Here is a 23,839-nt window from a genome sequence, read left to right on the forward strand (position 1 = left end):
CGGAGGTTGAAGCTTGGGCTCAAAAAACTGCTAAACACTACCATAAGCAAAATTAGTTCACATACACTACCAGTCAAAAGTCTGGACACACCTGATTGAATGTACTATGTTTTTCATTATCTTAAAGTCATTTTGATCTAAAGGCTTATGCTTAAATGCTTGAAATTTGTTTCTAAGCAAATTAACATAGTGAAGTTGATGCCTATGTATGAATTTCTTTCCAAAGCCTTTGCCTTTCCATCAAGGCAAAGGGCGGCTACTTTAAAGAATCTAAAATATAAGATAGTTTTGATTTCTTTAATACTTTTTTGGTCACTGCATAATTCTATTTGTGTTATTTCATAGTTTTGATGTCATTGCTATTATTCTAAAATGTGAAAAATAGTAAAAATAAAGAAAAATGTGTGCGTTTTTATGAAACTTTCAAACAAGTCCTCAACATATCTATGATACTGCATGTGTATTTAGAACACACCATATGTATCTCTACATACAACATTGTTTATGCTTTTATGTTACAGAACTAACAGTACATTTTTGAAAATGAAATGCTTCTTTGAATATGTTGCACAACATTGCCCTCATGTGGGCAAAACCGTGTAATACAATCACATGTGATTTGATTTACTGTACTCTCAGAGTAGTGGCATGACCGTGAAAAACATACACTTGTGAAATGAAATGAAATAAATCCTATTCATATTCAGCAAGATTTTCAAAAATGTTAAACAAGACTAAATAAAAAGATATCAATCAGACATTATTGGACTAATTAAGGCAATCATCCCATCAGCACACAGGGAAAAGACAGCACGTTTTGTTAATAACGACGCTGGCTTCTTGTTTCTTATTTGGTAGCGATGGCGACTCCCTTCTTGACCCAGGCATTGCTGTTGAGCAGAGAGAGCATGAAGCGTGCCACGTCTCCCCGAGCCACCGTACTGCCTGCAGGATTCCCACTGGAGTCAGGAACAAAGTAGCCCTCATGGGTCAGGAACTCTTGAGCTGCAGAAGACGCAAAGACAAAACATTAGGAGTCATTTACGTTACATTTACATTTTCATTTGGTCCTCTAGCAAGTGAAAAGCACACCACAGTACACCAAAATGTCTGTTTGACCCTCAAGGACCGATTAATTCTCATAAGCACTGCATGAAGTAATAAAAGCACGTGCTAAAGAGCTTGCACTGTGACAAAATGGATCCTAAGGCCCTTTTAAGTCACACTGCAATGATAAATGACCTTTTTGTCTTTTTAGCTCATTCTATCATACCACACACCTATTTCACAATTTATGCCAAAAAAGGGTATTTTATTGTATTTTTCTATCAAAATCTCATTAGGTTTACTTCCTGGCAAAATGGGAAATCTTTAGTGGTGACATCATCGTGTACCAGGAGGCAGAAATAAAAATTCCAACCAATAAAACCTTCACAGATTTTTGAACAGTCCCGCCCCTCTGCCCCTCCCATCAAATAAAACGGTCTTTCTCTTCCTAACTGATCTCCCATTGGTTTACAGTTTTGAATGATCCCTCCCTGCGTTATGCCCGCTCCAACATCCTGTTTCATCACATTAAGGAGGCAAGATGCTCTCAAAATGCGGCTTCACTGTGACTTGAAACTGGATATTGAATCTGTGGATATGGTTTGTTTTCCTCTCCTCTTGGCCACTGCCTGTCTGTGTTACCTGAGGCGGGCAGGTTCTTCAGCCCAGGCGGGCGAACCACAGTCCAGGTGACATCCTCAGTCTTCTTCAGAAAGTGCTCCATGTCGTACATGTTGCTGAGGACGCTTCTGATCATCGGCAGCAGGAGGAACCGGATGAGCAAAGATGACTGAGCTCCAGACTCAGCTGAGAAAAGAAAACAATGAAACTTATACAAGTATACTGGCTCTCAAATGTATCTAGACTTTGAGGTCTTTTTCATCTTTAAAGAAATGAAATCTTCTAAATGGAATGAACTTTTCATTCTGATAAACAGGCTTAAATGTGCTCAACACTTTAATAACACACAACTGACTGTACAGAATTGTTAAATGGAAAATCCACCCTAAAACTAAAAAAAATATGCAATATACTTTGCATTTCTGGGCCCATTTTGATGTTTTGTGGGGTATTGATTTATTCCTGTGGATAACTGGTCAAACGCAGATGATGTGACGTCACGTCAAGATATGTCCAGCAGCTACAATGGAGTTTGATAGCAGAAAATTATTAATGTATCTAAAACATCAACGGTAAATGTCAGGTTTTGGTGTCAGTTCCTCTGAATCAAAGAGCGAGGGTTTCTTTCTAGAGCCGCCATTTTGCACCGACGTTCAACAATCATACAGGGAGAAATCCATCGTAGAAGAGGAGAGAGACCAATTTCTCCACTGACAGAAGCCACAATAGACGAGAATGCAATGCAGCCACAAGAAAGCTGCAAGGGGCGCAGCTGCGATCACAGACGCGCCCCAATGTTCACAAACTCATTGGCTAGCTAGCTATAGAGCTCAACAGTGACCGGCCACTTTTGAACGGCTCCGGTTCCAGGAAGTGAATTTCCCATTCATTCCTCCATTGACTTTTCAGAAAATCCATATATAAAGAGTTTTAAGCCTGTAACCAAGCCAACCAACTACGAGATGAATCGTGACAATAAAAAAAGCAAAAAAGCAACAAAAAAAAAATTTGAAAAACGTTGCCTTTTTCTCTGTTTTCCAATTTTTTTTTGCTCCGAATCAAATGTTTTATGGTCACGATTCATCTCGTAGTTGGTTGGCTTGGTTACAGGCTTAAAACTCTTTATATAAGGATTTTCTGAAAAGTCAATGGAGGAATGAATGGGAAATTCACTTCCTGGAACCGGAGCCGTTCAAAAGTGGCCGGTCACTGTTGAGCTCTATAGACCTTTCACTGAAAGCAACAAGTTCAGGTCCGTTCTCTGGGGGTTGTTAAAAGGCATTCTGGGAAATGTAGGAAATCACTAATTTAAGTAGAAGTAGACGAGGCAGGTTGAGGGAAAGTGGGTACGCCGAAAAAGTAAAATTACAATGCTTCACCACAAAGTAACTCCTGCAATGCATTTGACATCACAAACTGATTACATGTAACAGTGTAAAGTATCCAAGGGTGGATTTTTCCTTCAACAAATCAAAACAGGCCTAGAGCATCACATATCACATATCCAGTGGACTTACGCTGGGTGTACCAGGAGGTCATGGTGATGATCCTGGTGACCCGGGCCTCCCGCATGGCGCTGACCACTGCGCTCATGGACAGGGTGTAGCCCGTCACCCCAGAGAGGAAGCAGGCAGGGAAGCCGAGGCAGGACATGATCACATCCTGCCCTTTGAAATGAGCCTTTAAACTGTTTGCTGAGAAAACATCAGCTTCCACCACCTGACAGCAGAGCGGGAAACAAGAAGAGATTTGCGATCGGGGTCACAGTTCGCTTCATAGATACTCTCGCTAAGTCAGTTCGGAAGCAGTGCATCAACAATAAACTTTAAAGTCAGCGAACATCTTCCATATATAGTGTACACACTGAGTCTTGTAGTAAAGTCAACAGTGTAATCACACACCCGGCTGTTAGAGCCAACCAAGAAGAACTATATTCTTGCTGTAGCAGTCACCCGGTTGATGCTGAAAAGGATTAGCTGCACTTAACCACTCCTCTGCCACTGTTTTGCCTTATTATCACTTGCCAAATAAGCATAAAACATCTGTCATGTGACATCGCAGTGACAGTAAACCTTGAACCCAACAGGCAGGGTACAGAGGTAATCACCTGCACTGAAGGCATGCAGCACAGCACAGCCGACACATTGACTTGAGGATACGGTACCTTGAGTCTGTCATGTTGCACACTGAGTTTCCCTGGGTTCCTGACTATGGCGGTGACGATGTGACCCTGCTGCAGCGCCTGGTTGACCAGATGCTGTCCAGTCTGTCCCGTGGCTCCCAGCACAGCTATCTTCATCCTCAGACTCTGGCGAAAACAGCGCTCAGTCAGGGCTGATCAGTGGATAAAGCGTTGGTCGTTTGCCTTCTCAGTCTGCGGGGAGGTTCCCAACCCATTTCGCAACTCCTAAGTGTGAAATTGCATTTTATTATGGTGCAGTAAAAAGCCCTGTCTGTTGAATTTAGAGCCGTCAGTTAGCAAATATCCTGTTTAAGATGATTTTTACTATGAAACCTCCTGCAGACAATGATGACCAACGCATCTGACCAAATTGTTGATACAGTATCTACAGTTTAGCACATATGTGCACAATTAAGCACAAGGATTCATTGATCAGCAAGTCTTGAATGCAGCATAGGAGCACCACAGTCTGGCCAAACAGTAGACAGCAGTAGGCGACATGTCTGTAACTCAACTCATCTCATCTCAACTTTGTTCTCATGATTGTGCCAAATCAGCAGTGCCAGGAAGAAGATGAAAACGTCCATTTATTGACGGGCGCACAACAAACACTGTCTGTCTTTGTTGTATCCAGACCAGTCCAAATGGATTACTTCTGCAGCAGTGAACCAGGATGAGCGGGTTGGTCAGATGCTCACTGAAGAAACCAAGCCAAGGGAATCTCTAATTATCTTGATTATGAATTGAGCCTGAGGATGCACATCATGGTAGTTAAGGACAAATATTAAGACGGCAGAGAAGCAGATCTGAGCTGAGGCCCCTGACTGCCATGTTCAAGTTTTAGAGGACAAGACTACAACCTCATATATAGCCTACTATTCTTGATGTTTAAGGCAATTAAACCAATATTAGTGCTGGGAACCCTGGTGGGTTGATGGACTGGGTGCAAACCAGCATGTGTCAAACAAGCACATGTGCTTTGAGTTCACATGTGACTGTTTTTGGGTAAAACACAGAGGGGAATTTTTCTGGGGATAAGGCTGCATTCAATGATTCTGCACAGATAACAGTACAATATTGTTCAGGATTCCCCGTACTTTAAAAATTGATTGGCACTGCTCGCTGTCACCCCAAGGGAATCTGAAAACTAAATAAACGGCCTTACAGATGAAGAAGTTGTAGCAGTTCAACTTTTGTTTATAGTTAAGTGCTGTTTGGTGGAGGTACAGTATGTTGAATTGAAGAAGGGACCCAAACCACTCAGAAAACCTCTTTACTCATGTTTTATGAGGTATTTATGTTTACCAACAAGCAGGGCAACACAGACAGTAGCCTAGTTTGATGTTAGGTTATCTCATTTCACAATTATAATTCCTGAACAGTTCCATACATTTAGAAATGACTTGCTCACCATGGGATACTTGATTGTCTGGCAAAAATCTTACTGCCAATCAGTTTTACAGCAAGCCAAGGGCATCATGTTGGCGTTGGCGCTCTGTTTTGGTTTCACAACAAGCTGCTATGCGTTTCCGGTTGACGTACACGCGGAAGGAGGCGTTCAAGACCCGCGACGTTCAGGTGTGTCTGTAAAACCACGATTCACAAAAGCTAATTTGGTTTAGATATAGGCCCACTGATATTTTTCTCTGGTTCAGGTATGTGATCAGAATTAAGCAGCAGATAGATCTAACAATTTAAAACAAAGATTGTAATTGACTGAAAACTTTTTTTCGTCAACAATTATTTATTTGTCCAATAACAATGAAATCTACAAACAGCCATTAGAACAAAACATTGGGTGGAGGGGGGCGCAGGAAAAAAATGAATAATATGCAACATAAATGAACAAAAAACAAACAAAAATAGGCCTACAAGTGAATAATATAGAATATAATAACATTAACACCAATAGCGCCAATACCCACCCACACATGCACAGGTAAGAACCAAGTCTGTACCTCGCATCACAAAACAAACTCACATTTACATAAATATACATACGCATACCAGTCTAGACACATATAAATAGACATAATAACTCTTTTTGACAAAATGAAGACAAGACATGACTAAAAAATATTTCAAGTCAAAAGTTTTATCTAAAATTAGAGAGAAACCAGGCAAATTGAAAGCTGGACAAATTATGTGAACAGTGCTTTCAAATTTTCAAGCTTTTCAAACTTTTCTTCTACCCGAACAAGACCTGGTGTGATCTTGATCCACAACTGAACTCCGTGGAGGACAAAAAGATGGAGGTCACCTATTTCTGGTCAAGATTAGGTAAGATTTCATTAGAAACATGCCAAAAAACCCTGTTGGATGAGCTGCTTGGTCATTTATCCAATACAAAGACAGCTGAGCACCTACACACACCCACACACACCCACACACACACACAAACCTAGACTCCAAAACAAGGAGCTGTAATCAAAAGCATTTCCCAAAAGCAGCTGCCAGCTACCAAAAATGGATGCTGGCCTATCTCTTGTCACCCATGTTTACCAGCGCTCTTTGCCATCTTCCTATATAAAGACCGGTCTAGCCGCATCAAGTCATTAGCCCAACTAATCCACTTGGGGCTCGGTGCCTTGATTATGCGATCACACTGAGGGACCAAAGACTAAACCAGCTTCAGCACAGACTAGGAGAGCCGCACACGGGGAATAGCAGCACACATGAAGCCACAGTGGTGACCTGTTGGGTTTGTTAAGGTAGTTTTGTCATCCATCCGTCTAGAATGAGTGATCTAACTGACTTCTTGTGGTTCCTGACTTGATATCAGTGGACTGGTGGAGGATGCAGCAGAGCAAATGCCTGTCAAATATTCACTGAAACAGCTGACAGCCAAACGACTTGGGAACTGGTGACTGGATAGATAAAGTGATCGCGTAAGTAGGCTGCTGCTTCCTCTGGTCATGGTATAGTGTAACTTGTTGACGCTTATAGAAAGGGATTCACATGTGAAAACCCACATGTGAATTCAAACCATGTGTGCCTGTTGGACACATGTTGGTTTTGATTTTCATAGGTGAACATGTGAAATTTCACAGTTCCCATGAGGAAATTACAATTTCACATGTGAATGATCTCTTTGCATGTGAAATTAAGTTTTCACATGTGAAATGCATTCTGTCATGTGTAAAGGCAGATGAAAATTTGAAAAATGTTTCACATGTGTAAAAAACACATTCACATCTGAAGTAAAAACTGTCATGTTATGTTAAAATACAATGTGCAAAAGTCACATGTGATAATCAACATGTGTCCAAAAAGCACATGTGCTTTTTTAGGGGATATTTCTGTAGTAGCTAAATAGAGAATGACAGGAGATTACATATCTGTTAAATGCAAATATCTCTCATTTTTGGTCATATTCTGATCTTGATCAGGTCTTTAGATCATCTTCTAAATCTTAACATGTTCAGGTTTAATTCTATTAGGCTTTGTAATGTTTTATTTGTGTCAGCAGTTGCGCCTTGTTCATTTGTTTACCTGAAACACCAAAATAACATTTACAATAAAATTTCATTTCATTTATTTCATCCATTTCATCAAAGTAACACTGGGTCATGAAGATGAACACCCGTACCCCTTTTCCCCCCAGGGTTCAGTTTCATAGAAGTCTTAATGTAAGCCTTCATAGAAATACAGACACAAACAGGTCTCTGCTGCAGGATTGAGGCCAATCAGCGAGGTTAGGAGTGAACCAGCAGATAACGAGATTACAGGACGGAGCTGAACGCTGCCCGGCTCCTGCTCTGCTCTTTCCTAGACAGGCTTGGCTTTGTACGAAGCCGGTTCACTCCAAAAAGCTGTATATCCCTTTTTAGAAAAACACATTACTTGAAATTCATCATTCAACAGTTTAAAAATATAGTTGAATATGTTGCATTTGGTTGATGAGGGTCTTACAGTGGCTAATAACTTAAATGTTTTCCCAAATTGAGTGTTACTTTCGTGTCAGAATTTACTAGTAGGCATCTCTGTTTTTTCCCCGATGGTGGATATTTCATCTTGGAACACAAAACTCTTCATTATGTCCAGTGGGATAGGTTGTGGGCTGATGTGATGTGTGTTTGTGTGTTCGGACAGGAACAGTCATGGGATGTGGCGTCACAAAGTCCGACCAGTTCCACAGACAAGGAAAAGGTAACGCGGCCTTCTTGACGGCTCCGAATAAGAGACTGATACACCCGTTTAGCACTCAATGAGTTACATCGTCATCGTCAATCGGCCTAAACAGAAAAGCTTCATATCTCTGATGAGGGATGTTCGTCAGTAACCTCCCTTGTCATTGTGTGTTTACATTGCCTTTATATTCTAACTACAGTTCCTTCTTGTTTCTCTGTCCTTGTTCCCTCTGTCCTGAGCTGTTACTGTTCCAGGTAAATGCTGGTCACTTCACTGTAGTGTAATAATGCCATCTCTCAGCTTCACTTACAGTATTATGTGTGCTGTATTTATGAATTTATGTTTCTTTTCTCCTTTCTGCTGTGCTGCATGTAGCCGTCACAAGTAAGCCACACCTCCATTTCCTTGTTGACCTTGGAATAGTCAAATAGGAGAAGTCGACCATAACCTAAAACCACAGATATTCTGGATCAGGGCCACTAGTGGAAAAAGTAATGGAATTTAAAAGTACTGCTACTATACTGATAAGTAGAAGCAAAAGTACTGGTGTAAAAACCTACTTAAGAAGTAAAAGTTAAAAGTAGTTCATTTAAAACAACACAAAACAGGCACTCAATTACAGTAACCAGGGAGTAAATGTAATTAGTTACTTCCATCAGGCTACTTAACAGTTTTTTCATCCTAGAATAAGCAACATCCATTTTCAAATGAAGAAAATCATACTGAGTGTAGCTGTAGTCAACAATTTAGAGAAATAGATAAACATACAAATTGATACCTGGGGACATGGGTATACCAGACACCCTGTATCTCTATGGAGCACAGCATTTCTGATTGGCTGTTCTCTATATTCTCTGTTCCAGCTATAAAAGCCGCTGTGCTAATTCAGCGATGGTACCGTCAGTATGTGGCCCGTACGGAGATGAGACGCAGATACACCTGGCACATCTTCCAGTCCATCGAATACTCTGGTGAACAGGCTCAGATAAAGGTGAGAAACTACAAAAAAGAATCCAATATCGTCCTCTATGTTACAGGTTTTCAAACTAATCTATAAGCTCAACCATCATCTCTCTTCCCTATGCAGCTTTATAATTTCCTTGGCTACCTCATGGACAATTTCACACCGTCAAGCAATGAACGTAAGATTTCCATTTTAATCTATCTTGGTTTGGAGTTTGGATTCACATGTTCTGATTGTTTCTGTCTGTTAACTGAACCTCTGAGTTTAACCTCTGGCCTCTGCCACCCAGGAAATCTGATCTCGCACATCTTCAGAGAGAACGAGGTGTGTCGGGACGCGGAGTGGGAGAGGTACTTCTGCTACAAGAACATCGAGGTGCCAGAGCTTTACTCAGGTCCGCACCTCACCTTCCCTCTCACCGTGGAGCAAGCCACCGGCCTGGTGGAGGCCTTCAGGGACAAGAGGGTAGGTGAAAACTGTGGACGATTCAGTTTCTGTCCAGTCTGGAACCTCGTCTTGGTTCAGTAGTCTGCATTCACATTCAGCAGTTTCATATCACTGTGCCGAGCAGAATTTAGGAAGGAAATGTGGGACATAACTCAGAACAAAACTTTTTTTCTCGTTGCCACTTCGGCAATAACATGATCAGCATTTTAAAACGTAATCTATAAATAGGGATCGAAAATTGCAGTGTTGACTACTGTACTTGTAAATGTTGAAGTAGCACTTCCCTCTGTATCACGCTGAATTGTTTAGTATTTGAACTGAATTTCAAAAGCAGGATACAAAGGTACTTGAACTTGCTCATAAAACAGACATTTGCATACAGGCCTTCATTAGAGTGATGAATGCGAGTCCTTTGCCTCAATATATATGCTTTATCTGCAAATTGAAGTGCCTTGATATATCTACATCTTTTGAAACTGGCTGCTGTAAGTTCCAAATTGCAAAAAGCTGCCATCTTTTTTTTGTTCTGAGGGTGAAAGGCATCCCATCTGCCTCTTCAACAAGTTATTTGGTGTTGAGCAGAATCTCTGACCTACAAATCAAGTTGCATGTTGGAGAAAATATCATTATATTCAAACCAAGCAAATACTGCACATTAGCATTTCATTTTTTCTCATTTTTTCAAGCACTGAGAAATAAATTATGGGGAAAAGCTCTGCCTGCATGAACCACAATTCATATCAGTTATCAAATATCGCAATATGACTATGTGTTCATATATTTGCTCCTATCCCTAAATCCTTTTTGCTAACTAGTCTCTCTCCCAGTAGCAGCTGCACTCGCGCTACGTCCTCCAGCTCCTCCTGGAGACTTGGAAACTGCTCCGGATGTTGCCAAATATCAGTCGAGTCTCCACCTGCCACAGCAAGGAAATCACCATTTGTGGTGAGAGGGAAGTAATGGCTGATTAATACACAGTACATCAAGGCAATTTCTAGGAAATCATTTTAAAACAATGGTTGTTCTTTCTGCGAAGGTTTGGACAGTACAATGTGTGACACCCTTGATACAAGGAATGTACTTCCTTTCCATTAAGTTGTTATTCATGAACTGTTAGTTTATTTACGTATCTCTATTTGAAGGGTTTTATTGCGAAATATTGTGGAAAAATATTACCTGGAATTCATCAGGCAATATTTGAAAACATGAATGATTCTGTCCTCAAAAAATTCACTATTTTATAAGCAAATGTCCAAAGATTACTCCTAATTTACGAACTAACAAAACTCTTCATTTCATTCAGGTGATTTGCATGGACAGATGGAGGATCTGCTGCTGATATTCTACAAGGTAGAGACATCATCTACTAAAATTTTGAATGCTGAAAATGTTGAAATGCCCCTAACTTACCCCTAACTTACAGTTGTAGTCATTTTTAAAGTGCAGCTGGAAATTTTTACTGGAAGTTGTAAAAGTTTTCTAATCTTAAATCAAAATACAAGTCTGCTCCAACAAACATAAACCTTTCAAAGCTCTAAAATATGTTAAAACTAAAATAAATATTTAGGTATAACATAAATGTTTAGTTACAGAACATTTAGTTGCAACATACTGTGTTTCCTTCAGGATCTGCAAATCAATTTGCGTGTGAAAAAGGAATCTGTAATCCTGTGTTTTGGCTCTCTGTGGTGGGCCCGCCCATTTGTTTATATTTGGATCACGGATTTGTACTTTAATAGTGCTTTCTCTTGCTGTTGTTTACACTGTAGAACGGCATGCCGTCCTTGGAGAAGCCCTATGTGTTTAATGGAGACTTTGTGGACCGGGGCAAAGACTCTATCGAGATCCTCCTCATTCTGTTTTCGTTCCTGTTGCTCTATCCCAGTGAACTCCACCTGAACCGAGGAAACCATGAGGACCACATAGTTAACTTGAGGTAAAAACTGTCTACTTGGGACACGGTAAAGCCCAAAATCCCATGTATGACTCCATCCCTGTTCAAGAGTAAGGTTCAATTCCTCACTCTGGATAGCAAACATTTCTGTAAGCTTCACTGCTTGCTCTCCTTTAAGAAATTCATCAAGTGTAATCAGCTGTTTGAATCCTCAGTTTCCAACTTTAAAGGTATTAAAGCAGCCTGCACCCTGCGTTTCACCTTAAATTTCCCCTTAAGTATCTTCAAAATTAGACAAAAACATTTTCTCCATACTGTACGACAATGTCAGACACATATTCTGTATCTGCTTGTTCCAACGCTTCATTGAAACTATAGCTGCTTTTATTGAGTGAAATATTCAAAGCCAAGCTGACATTTTTTATGGCTGCACCATTACAACAAATGGAACAAATCTAGATGTTTGTGCATCATTTTATACACGTTTCCCTGTAATTCAGCATGACATATTTGGTATCTTTGGAAACCTTGGGATCTTGACTAGAATTTAAAATAAAGTTCTGTGGGTTTGAACAGAGCTTGGCTGCGAAACATGTGTTTGTAATGTAATATAATGTAACTTCTACTGGCAGGTAGAAGTGGTTTAATGTTTTCTTGTTTCTGTCTTCCTGGTTTAGGTATGGTTTTACCAGAGAGGTGTTGACTAAATACAAGGTAGGTTTCTATGCAGGTTTGCAACCCTAAATATCTCAGGACATGCCTTTTATTTTGTTTAGTATTAACTCCTCATCCCGCTTAACAAACTGGTACGCAGAGGCAAAATGTATCCTTTAGAGTCACCACCTAAAACTGCAGCAGTCACTTCGCCTACACATTCCCATTAAGGCTTAAAGCCATTATAGGAATCCACTTGGCCGCTGGTGTGGGCCAGTTTCCTCGTACAATGCGGGTCACTCCTCTTCGCAGCTAAGAGGATTTGAGGTCGTTAAACAAGACGACAGCAGGACAGCTGACTCTCCTGGCGTTTGGTGAGTCAGGAGGATCATGGTGGTCTGACGGCCCACACAGGAAGACGCTCACAGGGTGTTCACATCCACACTGACATGTACCGTCCTCATGTTTTTCTTTTTGCTTTTTTTCCCCAGCCCTTTATCAAATGTAGACAAACACACAACGTGCACAAATGCTGGATACGCACTCCTTTAAAAGGACAGAGGTTGTGAGGTCAGTTCATCGGGCGATAAGTGCGTTAAAAATTCAAGTACTTCTTGTTTGGTGAAATTCAAAGACTCAAAATTGGTTTGTTTTGGGGTCAAACACGACATTGGTCAAAATGAGATATTACAGTGGTCTAATTTATTTTTATTTTTTTTACTAATTATCTTGTCATGCCAAGAAATCATGGAGAAATGATTCATTTTAAAACTGCTGATACACAAATTCCCATCACAGGATTTTCCTCAGGATGTGAAATGTTGATCCTAGTCCAGAGAGCTGAGGCATATTGATGAATGTGGGTGCTATATTTAAAAAAAAAAAAAGAAGTACTTTCAAGGCCATCCTTTCATTTTCCAAAAAATTTTAGGGACTTATTTTTCTCAAATCCACAAGCCTTCAAGGATTTCCTGTTTGTGTGTCTCCACAGATGCACGGCAAACGGATCTTGAAGCTGCTGCAGAAGATCTTCAGCTGGTTGCCCTTGGCGACGGTGATCGACCAGAAGGTGCTGGTCCTGCATGGAGGGATCTCCGACTGCACAGACCTCTCTGTCCTGGCCAGAGTGGACAGACACAATGTGAGGAACGACCATAAACTCACTGATAGATACTGGACCAAAACCTTGGACGCAACAGATATAATATAGGCACACTGTGATGTTTTAATGGTACAAGAGGATGGGTAAATATTTGGCAGAGGTGTGACCAAGTCAACTTTGAGGTCTTGAGGCACAAGTCCAAGTCAAGTCCATGTCATTAATGTCAAGTCTCAAGTCTAAATGTAGAGTATAACATAACATAAATCAAGGGTCCAGTATCAATTTAGAAAGAAAAACTTAGAAAAATGTAGAAAACAAAAAATCTAGGACTTTTTAATACAATATGGTTTTAATAGTATAAAAACTTGGTGAGAGCATCATGAGTTTAAATTCAATTGTCTGGTGGAACAAATCTCATCACTTTCAATCGAAGTCATTAACACAATCACAAGATCATTTGTCAAGACTTTAGAAACCTTTTCAAGTCATCAAAGTACAAGTCAAAGTCAAGTCCCAAGTCACCAGAACCCAAGTCAAGTCTCAAGTCTTCTCTTCATGCATCAAGTCAAGTCTCAAGCAATTAAAATTGTGATCACTGATACTTTTAGTTTGTTCAAACCAAAGATAAGAGGCCTGGAACCATGCATGGACATCACTTCGTGTCACTGTGTTATTCTTTAAAGAGCCAATTTAGTAATTTTACAACAGTCCCTCAAATCTCTGGCCTGCTCTGTTTTTTCAGTATGTGTCGGCTCTGAGGCCTCCGAAGAAGAGACACCAGAGCGCCGCAGGGATGTCCGTCGACTCTGACGTGGACGACGAGGTTTGGGCCAGCAACAAGTTGAACCAGCGGCGGGTGTCCCTCACCTTCCCCAAACCCCTGGGCACCCGGGAGAGCTTCCAGAACCGCTCGCTGCAGGACTTCTCCAACCGCGTGAAAGTGCCCGTGGAGGAGGAGCTGGAGATTCGCAGGCGGCAGGCGGGCCTTTCGGGCCTCTTCAACTCGGGCTTCAGCAGTTCGCAGAAAAACTTGAACCTGTCCGTCTCCTCCGACTTGTCCCAGGAATCCACTGACACTAACGACGTCGCCAAGGAGGAGTGGAAACAGGTGATGGACGAACACAGATACTGTTAGATTAAAATGGCCACACTGAGCCATTTTCATCCCCATTAACTTGATTGTAACATTGTCTACTTTTCTTTAAGCTCAATCAGTAGAGTATTGCACTAGCACTGCCAGGGTTAAAGGTCACATTCCCTGTCTAGATCAATGTGCATTGCATGGCACCAATGCTTCCATGTTTAGGGATTTCCTAAAAATGCACTCGTGGGCAGGTTACTATAAAAATGTATTCCATTACAGTCACTATTTACTTCATCAAAACTGTAATCAGTAACATGATCCAAGGGATTACCCAAACTCAGTAATGTATTCTGATTACTTTTGGTCACTTTCAGATTGCCACATTTTAGGTATAAATGTACAGATAAGAACAAGTGAAAAATTACAAAGTTCAGGAATTTTATTTCAGGCTTGCATACAAACAGATTTTCTTCTGTGCCACAAAACATAGAACACCAGCTTTCTGTTTAAAAGTATTCCCAAAAGTAATCCTCAAATAGATTATTTTTTAGGTAATGTAACAGAATACAGTTAAATGTTTTTGTATTTATAATACATAATGCTGTCACAAGTATTCTGTCGTTACCCAACCATTAACTGTATGGCAGATAAAACCATCCACCGAATAGCATTTGTTATTTTTCCTCAATGTGCGATGTAGAGCTGTTTTTGGCTGCTCCTACGTCTCAAAGAGTTCCACCTGAAATATTTGGGTAGTGACTCTCTCATGGGGAAAACTTATTTTAAGTTTGGTCAAAGCTCATGCTAGTCCATGATCTTAATGCCTGGGCTCGACTCCAGTGTGCTAAAGCAGTCCAGAGTCACGGCCAAGACACCCTAATAAACCCTCCATCAGTAATCAACTCTAACCTCAGAATAGGTAGCTTGTTGTGTTTGTGTGCGCCTCAAAATACTGTAATCCACCACGTCATTAATCCCTCCAGCTTCATTTCAATCTTGTTTTCAAACTGGCTGTCACCCGCTGTAAGTACAGGCTGTTGATGTCTCAGGTCCGATTTGGTCTCATCTGGTTCTCTAACTCTCTAGCTGGCTTGGGTCCAAACTTGCTCACTCACTGTAAGTCATTCAGGGTAACACTATCTGCAATGATGCGTTGAGGTGTCGGTGTCTTTATTTCATCACGATTGGCCCTGTGATTGTGTCAGGATTTCAACCCGTATGGCAGACAAACTTACTGTTTATTCACCAGGCAAAAGAAAAGGCAAAAACATGGGGAAACCTCCTTCATCACACTGCCATAAACAGGTCCTGAAAAAGTATTATATTATTTAAAGTCAAGGCTTTACTTGTAGCATTTTAAGTCTGAAATTCAGTGTTAGAAGTCATAAAAAATATTGTTTCTCCGGTGACAAATCAACCCAGTAACACTGACATGTCATTTTCACATTCATTTCAGTTGCGAAATTGGCCTTATGTTTCATTATCACTGGCATAAAGGTCTTAAAAACTCTTACATTTAACTTGAGGAAACTTGAAGACGCTACGCACAAAGGTGTCTGAAGATTTTATGGTGTACATAATCTATTCACTCAGTTAACGAAGGAGGAATAAGCAGTTGGAGAGAGTCACTATTGGTGAAGTTACATGTCCTATTACAGGATAACTCATTTCTCTAACAGGGTCAATATTTTAAAACTGAAAATCTCCTCCATGTCGTCTTCTGTGCAACCAGATCCTGGACCTGCTGTGGAGCGACCCCATGTCCCAGGACGGCTGCGTACCCAACGAGGTGAGGGGCGGAGGCTGCTACTGGGGGCCCGACGTCACCGAGGACTTCCTCAACAGACACAACCTGCAGCTCATAATCCGCTCCCACGAGTGTAAACAGGACGGCTACGAGTTCTGCCACAACCGCAAGGTGAGCACAGAGACAGGACCGACTGCAGAACACAACAACAGGCCCATAATCCCATAATTCACTGGCCATGTTCACTATTTTACCAGCCACCTAGATTTTTAGAATAGCATGGGACCTCTGAATGATGTTTGGATACACACCAAAATGGTAGAATAGACAAACTTGCCAGTCACAGTTGCATTTTACCAGCAATTGGATGGTGGCTCATTTTTCTTTGTTATGAGGCCGAGAGTGAAGCATGTATTTGTGTGATTCATTGTTATTGTGTGTAATGTTTAATTTCATATCAACGATACTCTGTGCGATTTGGGTGTTATTGAGGATGAATTTCATTTTGTTTTTTATTGTACAAGGTATAGTGACCCGAGGAATCCTTTCTTTGAAAAAATACAAGAGAAAAATTCAGATTTATTCTGGTCTTCTGAAGGTAATATGTTAAGATGGCTTTTCATTGAAGAAGTTTTTATTTTGGCTAAATTTCTAGAGAGAGCGTGAAAAGAAGACAAAGTATTTTGTACCGTTAAGTACGTGTAAATATTCCAATCATATGAATACAGGACTTGGTTTGCTGATTGTATGGGTCGCCATGTTGGACGTATGTATGTGATGTACTGTAGTGTCTTGTAAGCCCATGTGGGCTGGGCACCTAACTGGTGCGTGACACTTTAAATCAAATCATCAAATCATCATCACCATCATAATATCACCATTATTCTGTAATGTTTAAGGTCAGTGACTAAGATCGACACTTGACTGGTTTCCTTCAGTGTTTCAAAATGTGCAACTACTGAGCTGAAGTCCATGCAAAAAGCAACGAGTTGACGCAAATAAATAAATCTCCAAAGACCACTAACTCCATTTATAACATTTAGGCTTCAAATATACAAATCACAAAATATATCTCTCAAAGCATCTTTTTTTTTTAGAATGGTTCCTACAAAGCTGTTAATGTGTTATTAGCTGGTGTACTAAAAGTATTGTCCTTTTGTTTTATTTCATTTAGGTACTTACTCTGTTTTCTGCCTCAAATTACTACGATGTGGGAAGCAACAGGGGGGCCTACGTCAAGCTGGGGCCCGACCTTGTGCCTTATGTGGTTCAGTACCAGGCCAGCAACATGACCAGAGAGCTCACCGTCAGACAGAGGTACAAACATTAACCTCAGACAATATGAATCATTTTACAGCTCTGAAACAATCAAATGTTTTACTCTATATTGAACATAAGATCGGATAAGATAGGATAGGATATCAAGGTACTTTCAAACATTGCTATTTCTGTACATCTATATCGTTATCAGTACATGAACATGACAAGGATAGAATTTAGTTTTTTTACTTGTGCGACGCTGGATTCGTGGACTTTGCACAACATTTATTTGCATACAATGTTTTCGGTACATCCCTTTAATTTCACTCCTCTTTTATATTTATTGTTAGTTGTTCTGGATAAGCCTAGGGATGGGACAATATCAAAATTCAACATACACACAGAAATGTGACAGTACGTATCATGGGGCAGAAAAATGAATCGTGATATTAGCTACATTTTATTCTGCTGTAGTAATTACAAATGAGACGGCTTGCCCATCACAATTTCACAAGCTCTCCATCAACATTATATTATTTGCACTTTGTAATGGCATTTTTTGAATTGTTGTTTACATTCTAGCAAGCCAATGCCATCGCTAGAAAGATTTGTGTCTCAGAAATAAACATAATTCTGCACAGTCAGACTTTGTTGTCATTTAACTTTTATTTATTACATCGTGTCGTGGTTGTATCCAATCGTGAACCACATATCGTTTATCGAATCGTATGAGCTAAGCATATCGTCCCATCTCTATATGCTAAATGCCTAAAATATAAATGTAAAACTTTAGGCATGAATGTTGAACATGAGATATCAGAATCCCAGACATGAACCTCTGTTGGATAGGAAAGCAAATTTTCGTCTTTTTGGATAACCATCGCATGCAGGAATGCTGTTTTCTGACTGTTCTGCCTTTAGAGAGAGAGCTGGGGTTCTGCCTTTGTACTGTTGTGGCAAGTTGATATTCTGGATGAGTTTAAATTTGGCTATTACATGTCATATCTGCTATTATCCTGTCGACAGTGTGGGGCGAACAGAGCGCTCGGCCCTCAAAGTCCTGCGGGAGCAGCTGTTTGCGCACAAGTCAGACCTCATCTGTGCCTTCCAAGAATTTGACAATGAAAACAAAGGTGTGTAGTGTGAATTTCACAATCATATTCAGTATTCAGCGGATCATGTGTTACTCTTTTCATTTTATATCTCACCCGCACCTACCTCCTCCTTTTATTTCTCAAGAGTCCCAATGTCTTACTGGCAAGAAATGTGAGCTCACCCCTTTGTATTTATTCTGAACTTCATAATCCCCATTCAGAAAAAAAACAAACCCCAAAAAACAAAACATTTGGACCCAGCTGATGTCTCTCCCGGAACACTTGACAGTTTCACAGAAACTGCAACCTGTTGCACCAGTTCTTCATCAGTTCAGTGATTTCATTTCATTTAGCCAACATAAACTGCTGTATTTGTTCCTCTGGCTCCTCCAGCAGGTTGTCCCATCTATCAAATTGATTTAATTGTGCCAACGACTATAAGTTTTAAGTTGTAACTTATATCTTTGTTGGTAATATATATATTAAACTATATATAACTAAAATTTTAAATACAAATTTTAGTAACGGATAAATTCTCACTTCCGTTCAAACTAGCCTACATTTGAACTTAAAGCATTTTTTTGACCTAGACCCTTTTTTCTCATCTTTTTCCAATTCTGACCAAAATCTCCTCAATTGCTTCACTATAGAGCTACTTACATCTTGCTTGCCTGGGTTTGCACCTCTCCAATACAGTCCTATAGGGCCAATGGACGCTCCAACCCCAATGTTGGTAAAAAGATGTAAATGAAAACAGCAATGCATCTCTTGTACAGTTTTCATGCTACCTTGTCCATTGCTGTAGCACTTCCTAGTTTACTCCTTGCTGGCTGCCTGTCTACATACACCGTTGTGTAAAGTAGTGCATAACTAAATTAACTGAAAACGAAATATATACATGTCTCATCATTACAGAGTAAGTATCAGTGTGTTGAAAAAGAAGAAAAGGTAACTCTATAGTGAAGCAATTGACGAGATTTTGGTCAGAATCTATTTTTATAACGGAAAACGATGGGAAAATAGGGTCCAGGTTGAAATGTCTGGAGTTAAGCTTGAAGTTTAACAGGCGCAAGAGGCTGCTGGACTCCATTATGCTCATGAGAAACTATGAATGAAACCTTTTAGATCATCTGATTCAGCCTCCTCTCCCTCCCTCTCCTCCAGGTCTGGTGTCTCTGAACGACTGGGCCACGGCGCTGGAGAGCGTGATGCACCTGGGCCTGCCGTGGAGGATGCTGCGCTCCCAGCTCACCTGCAAAACCAGCGACGGCATGCTGGACTACCAGGACTGGCTCAACGAACTCGCCATCAAAGAGCCCAACATGGATGTAATGAAGCATCAGTGTTCTCTTTACTAGTGATAAAGCTAGTTAGCGATAAAAGGGCATGGTCAGAGAAATTTTAGTGTCTGGTAAATTGCATTTTGTTGTATGAATTTAAGAATACTGCAAAGAAAGGTCCATACATAAAGAGAATTTAGACAATTAATGGCTCTGCTGTCAAATACATGAACAGTGACAGTGTTTACATGAAGATAAAGCCTTCTGTAGGAGTTTTCTCTCATGAAATTAAAAATTTCTCCCCATTCAGCATATTGACCAGAGTCTGCTGGAGACCTTGTACCGCCACCGCTCCACTTTGGAGACCATCTTCAGAATAGTCGACACAGACAACTCAGGTAAAAGAAATAATTCTCACTAAACCACATTAAATAGGTTACATGTCTACTAGGAACACTTCTTCACAAAACTGGCTTCTTTTTCTTTTCAATGGAAAGAGGATGTGGAGAGTTTAAAGGAAAAATCCACCTTAAAACACTTTAACACTGTTAAAAAAACAGCTTTCTCTGGGTACATTTTGTTGTTTATTGTGTATTTTTCTCATTACCGTGGATAACTGGCCAAACTTAAACAATGTGACATCACATAGAGATATTTCCAGCACAGCTACAATGGGGTTTGATGGCAGAATCTAAAACATCAACAGTAAATGTCAGGTTTTGGTGTCAGTCCCTCAGAATCAAAGAGCGAGGGCTTCTTTCTAGAGCCGCCATTTTGCACCGACGTTCAATAATCATACAGGGAGAAATCCATCGTAGAAGAGGCAGAGAGACCAATCTCTACACTGACAATAGCCTCAATAGACCAGAATGCAATGCAGCCACAAGACAAGTTGCGTTTTGAGTAAGAGATGTGACTCACCTTTTCTCAACTGGAAACCCTCTCTCTCTGCTATCACCATCACTCTCTCCACCTACACATATAACAAGTTCACACCCGTTCTCCGGGGGTTGTCGAAAGTAATTCTGGGAAATGTAGAAACGTAGGAAATCACCAACTGAAGTAGAAGCAGACGAGGCAGGTTGAGGATTACAACACTTCATCACAAAATAACTCCTGGAATGCATTGAACATCACAAATTGGTGATATACAGTATAACAGTGGAAGAGTATCAGAGGGTGGATTTTTCGTTTGACAGATTTTCAGCACTCGGGTACCAAGTGCTAAAATATTTCAACTTTTAAAAAGGAGTGACAGTCAAACAGAGCAAAGACCAGGACTTCTCCCAGGTCTGTTTTTGTGTTGTTTGAACACAAAGAGATGCCCATTTATTTTCTCTGGTCAACAACTTGACAATGCTACTAATTCAAATGGGTAATGGGTGAAGTTAGACAGTGGGTGAGGGTCTTGTATATGTGTGTTATTGTCCAGCTAGAAATCAGTGCTGTTTAACCTGAGTTCAGTCACCCGTTAATCCACCTGAAGCGTGCAAACAAGCCTTCAGCAGCAGGTGACGGCTGGCCGAATCCTCCCAGTTAAGATGAGGATTAACCCACTGATCTACTGGACCCTCCACCCCCCGCCCACACACACACACACACACACACACACACACACACACGCATTGTCCTCCTCCACTGTTCCTCATCTTCCTGTCTTTCACTCCTGATCCTGCCGCCTCCTCCTCCTCTAGCTCACTTCCTCTCCCTCATACAACCTCCCCATTTTTCCTCCTTTGTTTCCCCTCCTCTTCCTTTCCCCATCCCTGTTACTCCATCTACATTTTCTCCTCAACTTTTAACCTCGTCCTTCCTCCTTGACCCTATATCTCAAACAGGCTTCATCACCATGGAGGACTTCAGGCAGACGTGGAAGCTGCTGAGCGTCTACCTAAAGATGGAGATCACGGACGAGGCCATCTCCGACCTGGCCGTCACCATCGACAAGAACCAAGACGGCAGCATCGACATCCACGAGTTCATGGAGGCCTTCCGCCTCACGGACAAGAAGAGCCGCCTGGAGCGAGGCCGCAGCATGTTCATGGGCACGACCCCCGACCTCGTCAAGCTGGAGGGGGACCCCAACATATGAGGTCGCCGGTGTGCCGATATGACAAGAGAGAGACCTTGGACTCGTCAACAGCCGGATTACGAAGGGGAGGGGAGGTATAGCGAACATAAGCTGCTCTAATGACGCACATTTAGACGTAGGCGCTGTTGAGCGACAGCCGTGTGGATCACATGGGATTAGAGAGAGGTCAGAGGTCAGGAGATTTGACAGGGAAATTTCATTTCACAGGTTGAAGCAGAAAGCGATTTTATTCAGAGGAATCGCTGAGAAAGTGTAGGTGAGAGAAACGCTTAGAATACCATGAAGAAGAATTTTGTCTCTCTTACTAAGGTAGAACAGATAAAACTGTTGCAAAGGCACGCTCTACAAACACACATGAAACACATCACATTAGGGCTGCATGAAGAAATTATTTGAATGCACTTTTTGCATTTTATATCCACATCTTGACTAATTCAAATTACAGCAGACATTCATAATTACACGAAAGGTTTCATTGTTGCCGAAATGCCAGTATGCTTCAATTATTAATTGTGTAAACAAAAATTACAAGATACCATTATACATGATTAATTGTGCAGCCCTACATCATATGCACTAATTAATTGCAACTAAATGTTGCTGGTGCCTTAGTGATAGGACTCATTTTAATTTCTAGTGATTATGCACTGATTATGTTTTGTATCAGTGCCAACTGCCAACAGTGTACTGGGCTCTCTCCTTGTCGGAGTCGGGATGCGGGCCTCACCTTGTCCAGAACAGAGAACTCATGCTTTTTTCATTGACTTTCAGGACATATGACTACCTCCAAATTGTTGGTTTGAAGCCCAGACCCATCACTGTACTTGAAGTTATGGAAATAATATGGCTCATTTTTAGATTAGCTCGTCTTTTTCGATTAGGCCTGCTCAGTTTTCAGCTTTCTATGAAGCTGTGTCAGCATGCTCCAGTGTTATTTAACAACCACAGTGGCATTCTGAACTCATTGGATGTAAATGTTAATCTATATATATATATATATATGTATATATATATATATATATATTTCAGCATGCCAAGCATGTAAACCTTTAACTGTAAATACTTCAGTCTCATTTTTAGATTGTATTTATGAGTGTGTGTGTGTGTGTGTGTGTGTGTGTGTGTGTGTGTGTGTTTGTGTATGTGTGAGAGAGAGGTATGAGATTGATGTTATTATTTTATGAATTAATGTAGAGAATTGTCATCCAAAAGGTGTATATTGTGGAAATATAAAACTTACTTAGTAACAATAACAATGATATAATCATTAAAAAACAATTTCCTATTTTCAGCTATTTCATTTCTATTCAGTATTTCATTTGCTTTTAATTTACTACCCATGTTGGATACACACAATTGCCTGTGGCAATCTTAATGTAAATGTCCACTGTAAATAACTACTGTAAATTACCAAAGGACATGAATGTACTGGATGCTGTTTGGTGGAGCCAGACAGTCACTACAGTCACCACCAGGGGGCAAAAACACACCGTTTACACCAGTTGTTCACACACAACAGACTATCATTACAGCCTGAGAATCAGTCAGTAGCCTGTGGCCTTTTAGAATTGAAGAATGGGTTTATTGATAAAGAGATAGATGTCCTCTGTAATTTTAAGACAGAATAATAATTTACAAGAACTGATTGAAAGCACGAGTTATTGGAAAAAAAGCATGAGCAAACAAACCAAGCCCATTTGAAAAGGCACTACGCCCTGAAGTTCAGATGCAGCAATACACAAAACCATCACTGCATTATCTCCCTAAGCTACTGTGGTGAAGACAGTATAGTTTTCCTTTCAAATGAATGTCTTTGAACTGGGTGGACATTAAAACACGCTCACAGCTGCCTGTAGTTTGAATAAGCTCTTATTCATCTTAATAACGTGAATGAGAACAGCTACATGGAGCATTTAGACAAACCTGAGCTTACATGCTGTGTGTCCTGTAGGCCGGCACGAGAGAGGAGACTCTGTGAAGTCAGACTGGTGAAGGGAAAAGTTAGGAAAAGTTGAAAAAGGAGCTGAGGGAGCACATAGGGAACTTTGGTAGGAATATGTCTCTGCCTCTTATTGGTCATCACTGCTATTAACCAGAGTTCACTGGTAAAGGTTAAAACAAACAATCCACAAAGTCAGTCAGCAACTCCATGTTCATGGCACCAGAGATCAGTCTCTAGGTTTAGGAGAGAGTTATGTTCCCAAACATTGATTCCTCTAGTCCAAAGCAACAGCATATGA

At 40.7% G+C, this 23,839-nt stretch overlaps 2 protein-coding genes across 3 annotated transcripts; one reads left to right on the forward strand and one right to left on the reverse strand.

Moving 5' to 3' along the window:
- Window positions 1-439: 439 nt before the first annotated feature.
- Window positions 440-5,354, reverse strand: LOC139910435 (flavin reductase (NADPH)-like). Of its 2 annotated transcripts, none has more exons than XM_078285329.1 (5): window positions 5,262-5,354; window positions 3,833-4,075; window positions 3,186-3,387; window positions 1,690-1,854; window positions 440-1,005 (listed from the first exon to the last, which is right to left on the reverse strand). In XM_078285329.1, the coding sequence occupies exons 2-5, from the start codon at window positions 3,965-3,967 to the stop codon at window positions 848-850; spliced, it is 660 nt and encodes a 219-aa protein (XP_078141455.1). In that variant the 5' UTR covers window positions 3,968-4,075; window positions 5,262-5,354; the 3' UTR covers window positions 440-847. The 2 variants fall into 2 exon arrangements, with proteins under 2 accessions (XP_078141455.1, XP_071753825.2); XM_071897724.2 differs by having other exon boundaries at window positions 3,833-3,976; window positions 5,262-5,346.
- A 2,596-nt stretch (window positions 5,355-7,950) lies between these two features.
- On the forward strand, window positions 7,951-22,818 carry ppef2a (protein phosphatase with EF-hand domain 2a). Its single transcript, XM_071897702.2, has 17 exons — window positions 7,951-7,999; window positions 8,357-8,365; window positions 8,845-8,972; window positions 9,069-9,123; window positions 9,235-9,410; window positions 10,223-10,337; window positions 10,696-10,742; window positions 11,162-11,328; window positions 11,964-12,000; window positions 12,932-13,081; window positions 13,785-14,150; window positions 15,859-16,044; window positions 17,048-17,190; window positions 18,160-18,266; window positions 19,392-19,555; window positions 19,818-19,905; window positions 21,346-22,818. The coding sequence occupies exons 1-17, from the start codon at window positions 7,951-7,953 to the stop codon at window positions 21,597-21,599; spliced, it is 2,241 nt and encodes a 746-aa protein (XP_071753803.2). The 3' UTR covers window positions 21,600-22,818.
- The last annotated feature ends 1,021 nt before the right edge of the window (window positions 22,819-23,839 follow it).

The sequence above is a fragment of the Centroberyx gerrardi genome, chromosome 8, assembly GCF_048128805.1.
Source record: "Centroberyx gerrardi isolate f3 chromosome 8, fCenGer3.hap1.cur.20231027, whole genome shotgun sequence".
NCBI lineage: Eukaryota > Metazoa > Chordata > Actinopteri > Beryciformes > Berycidae > Centroberyx > Centroberyx gerrardi.

Coding starts and splice junctions, on each gene's coding strand:
- LOC139910435 (XM_071897724.2), bottom strand. Junction 3,388..3,832: donor TGCAACATGACAGACTCAAG/GTACCGTATCCT, acceptor CTCTGCTGTCAG/GTGGTGGAAGCTGATGTTTT. Junction 1,006..1,689: donor GAAGAACCTGCCCGCCTCAG/GTAACACAGACA, acceptor CGTCTTCTGCAG/CTCAAGAGTTCCTGACCCAT.
- ppef2a (XM_071897702.2), top strand. CDS start 7,951: ATGGGATGTGGCGTCACAAAGTCCGACCAGTTCCACAGACAAGGAAAA. Junction 8,973..9,068: donor GTGAACAGGCTCAGATAAAG/GTGAGAAACTAC, acceptor TTCCCTATGCAG/CTTTATAATTTCCTTGGCTA. Junction 19,906..21,345: donor AGTCGACACAGACAACTCAG/GTAAAAGAAATA, acceptor TATCTCAAACAG/GCTTCATCACCATGGAGGAC.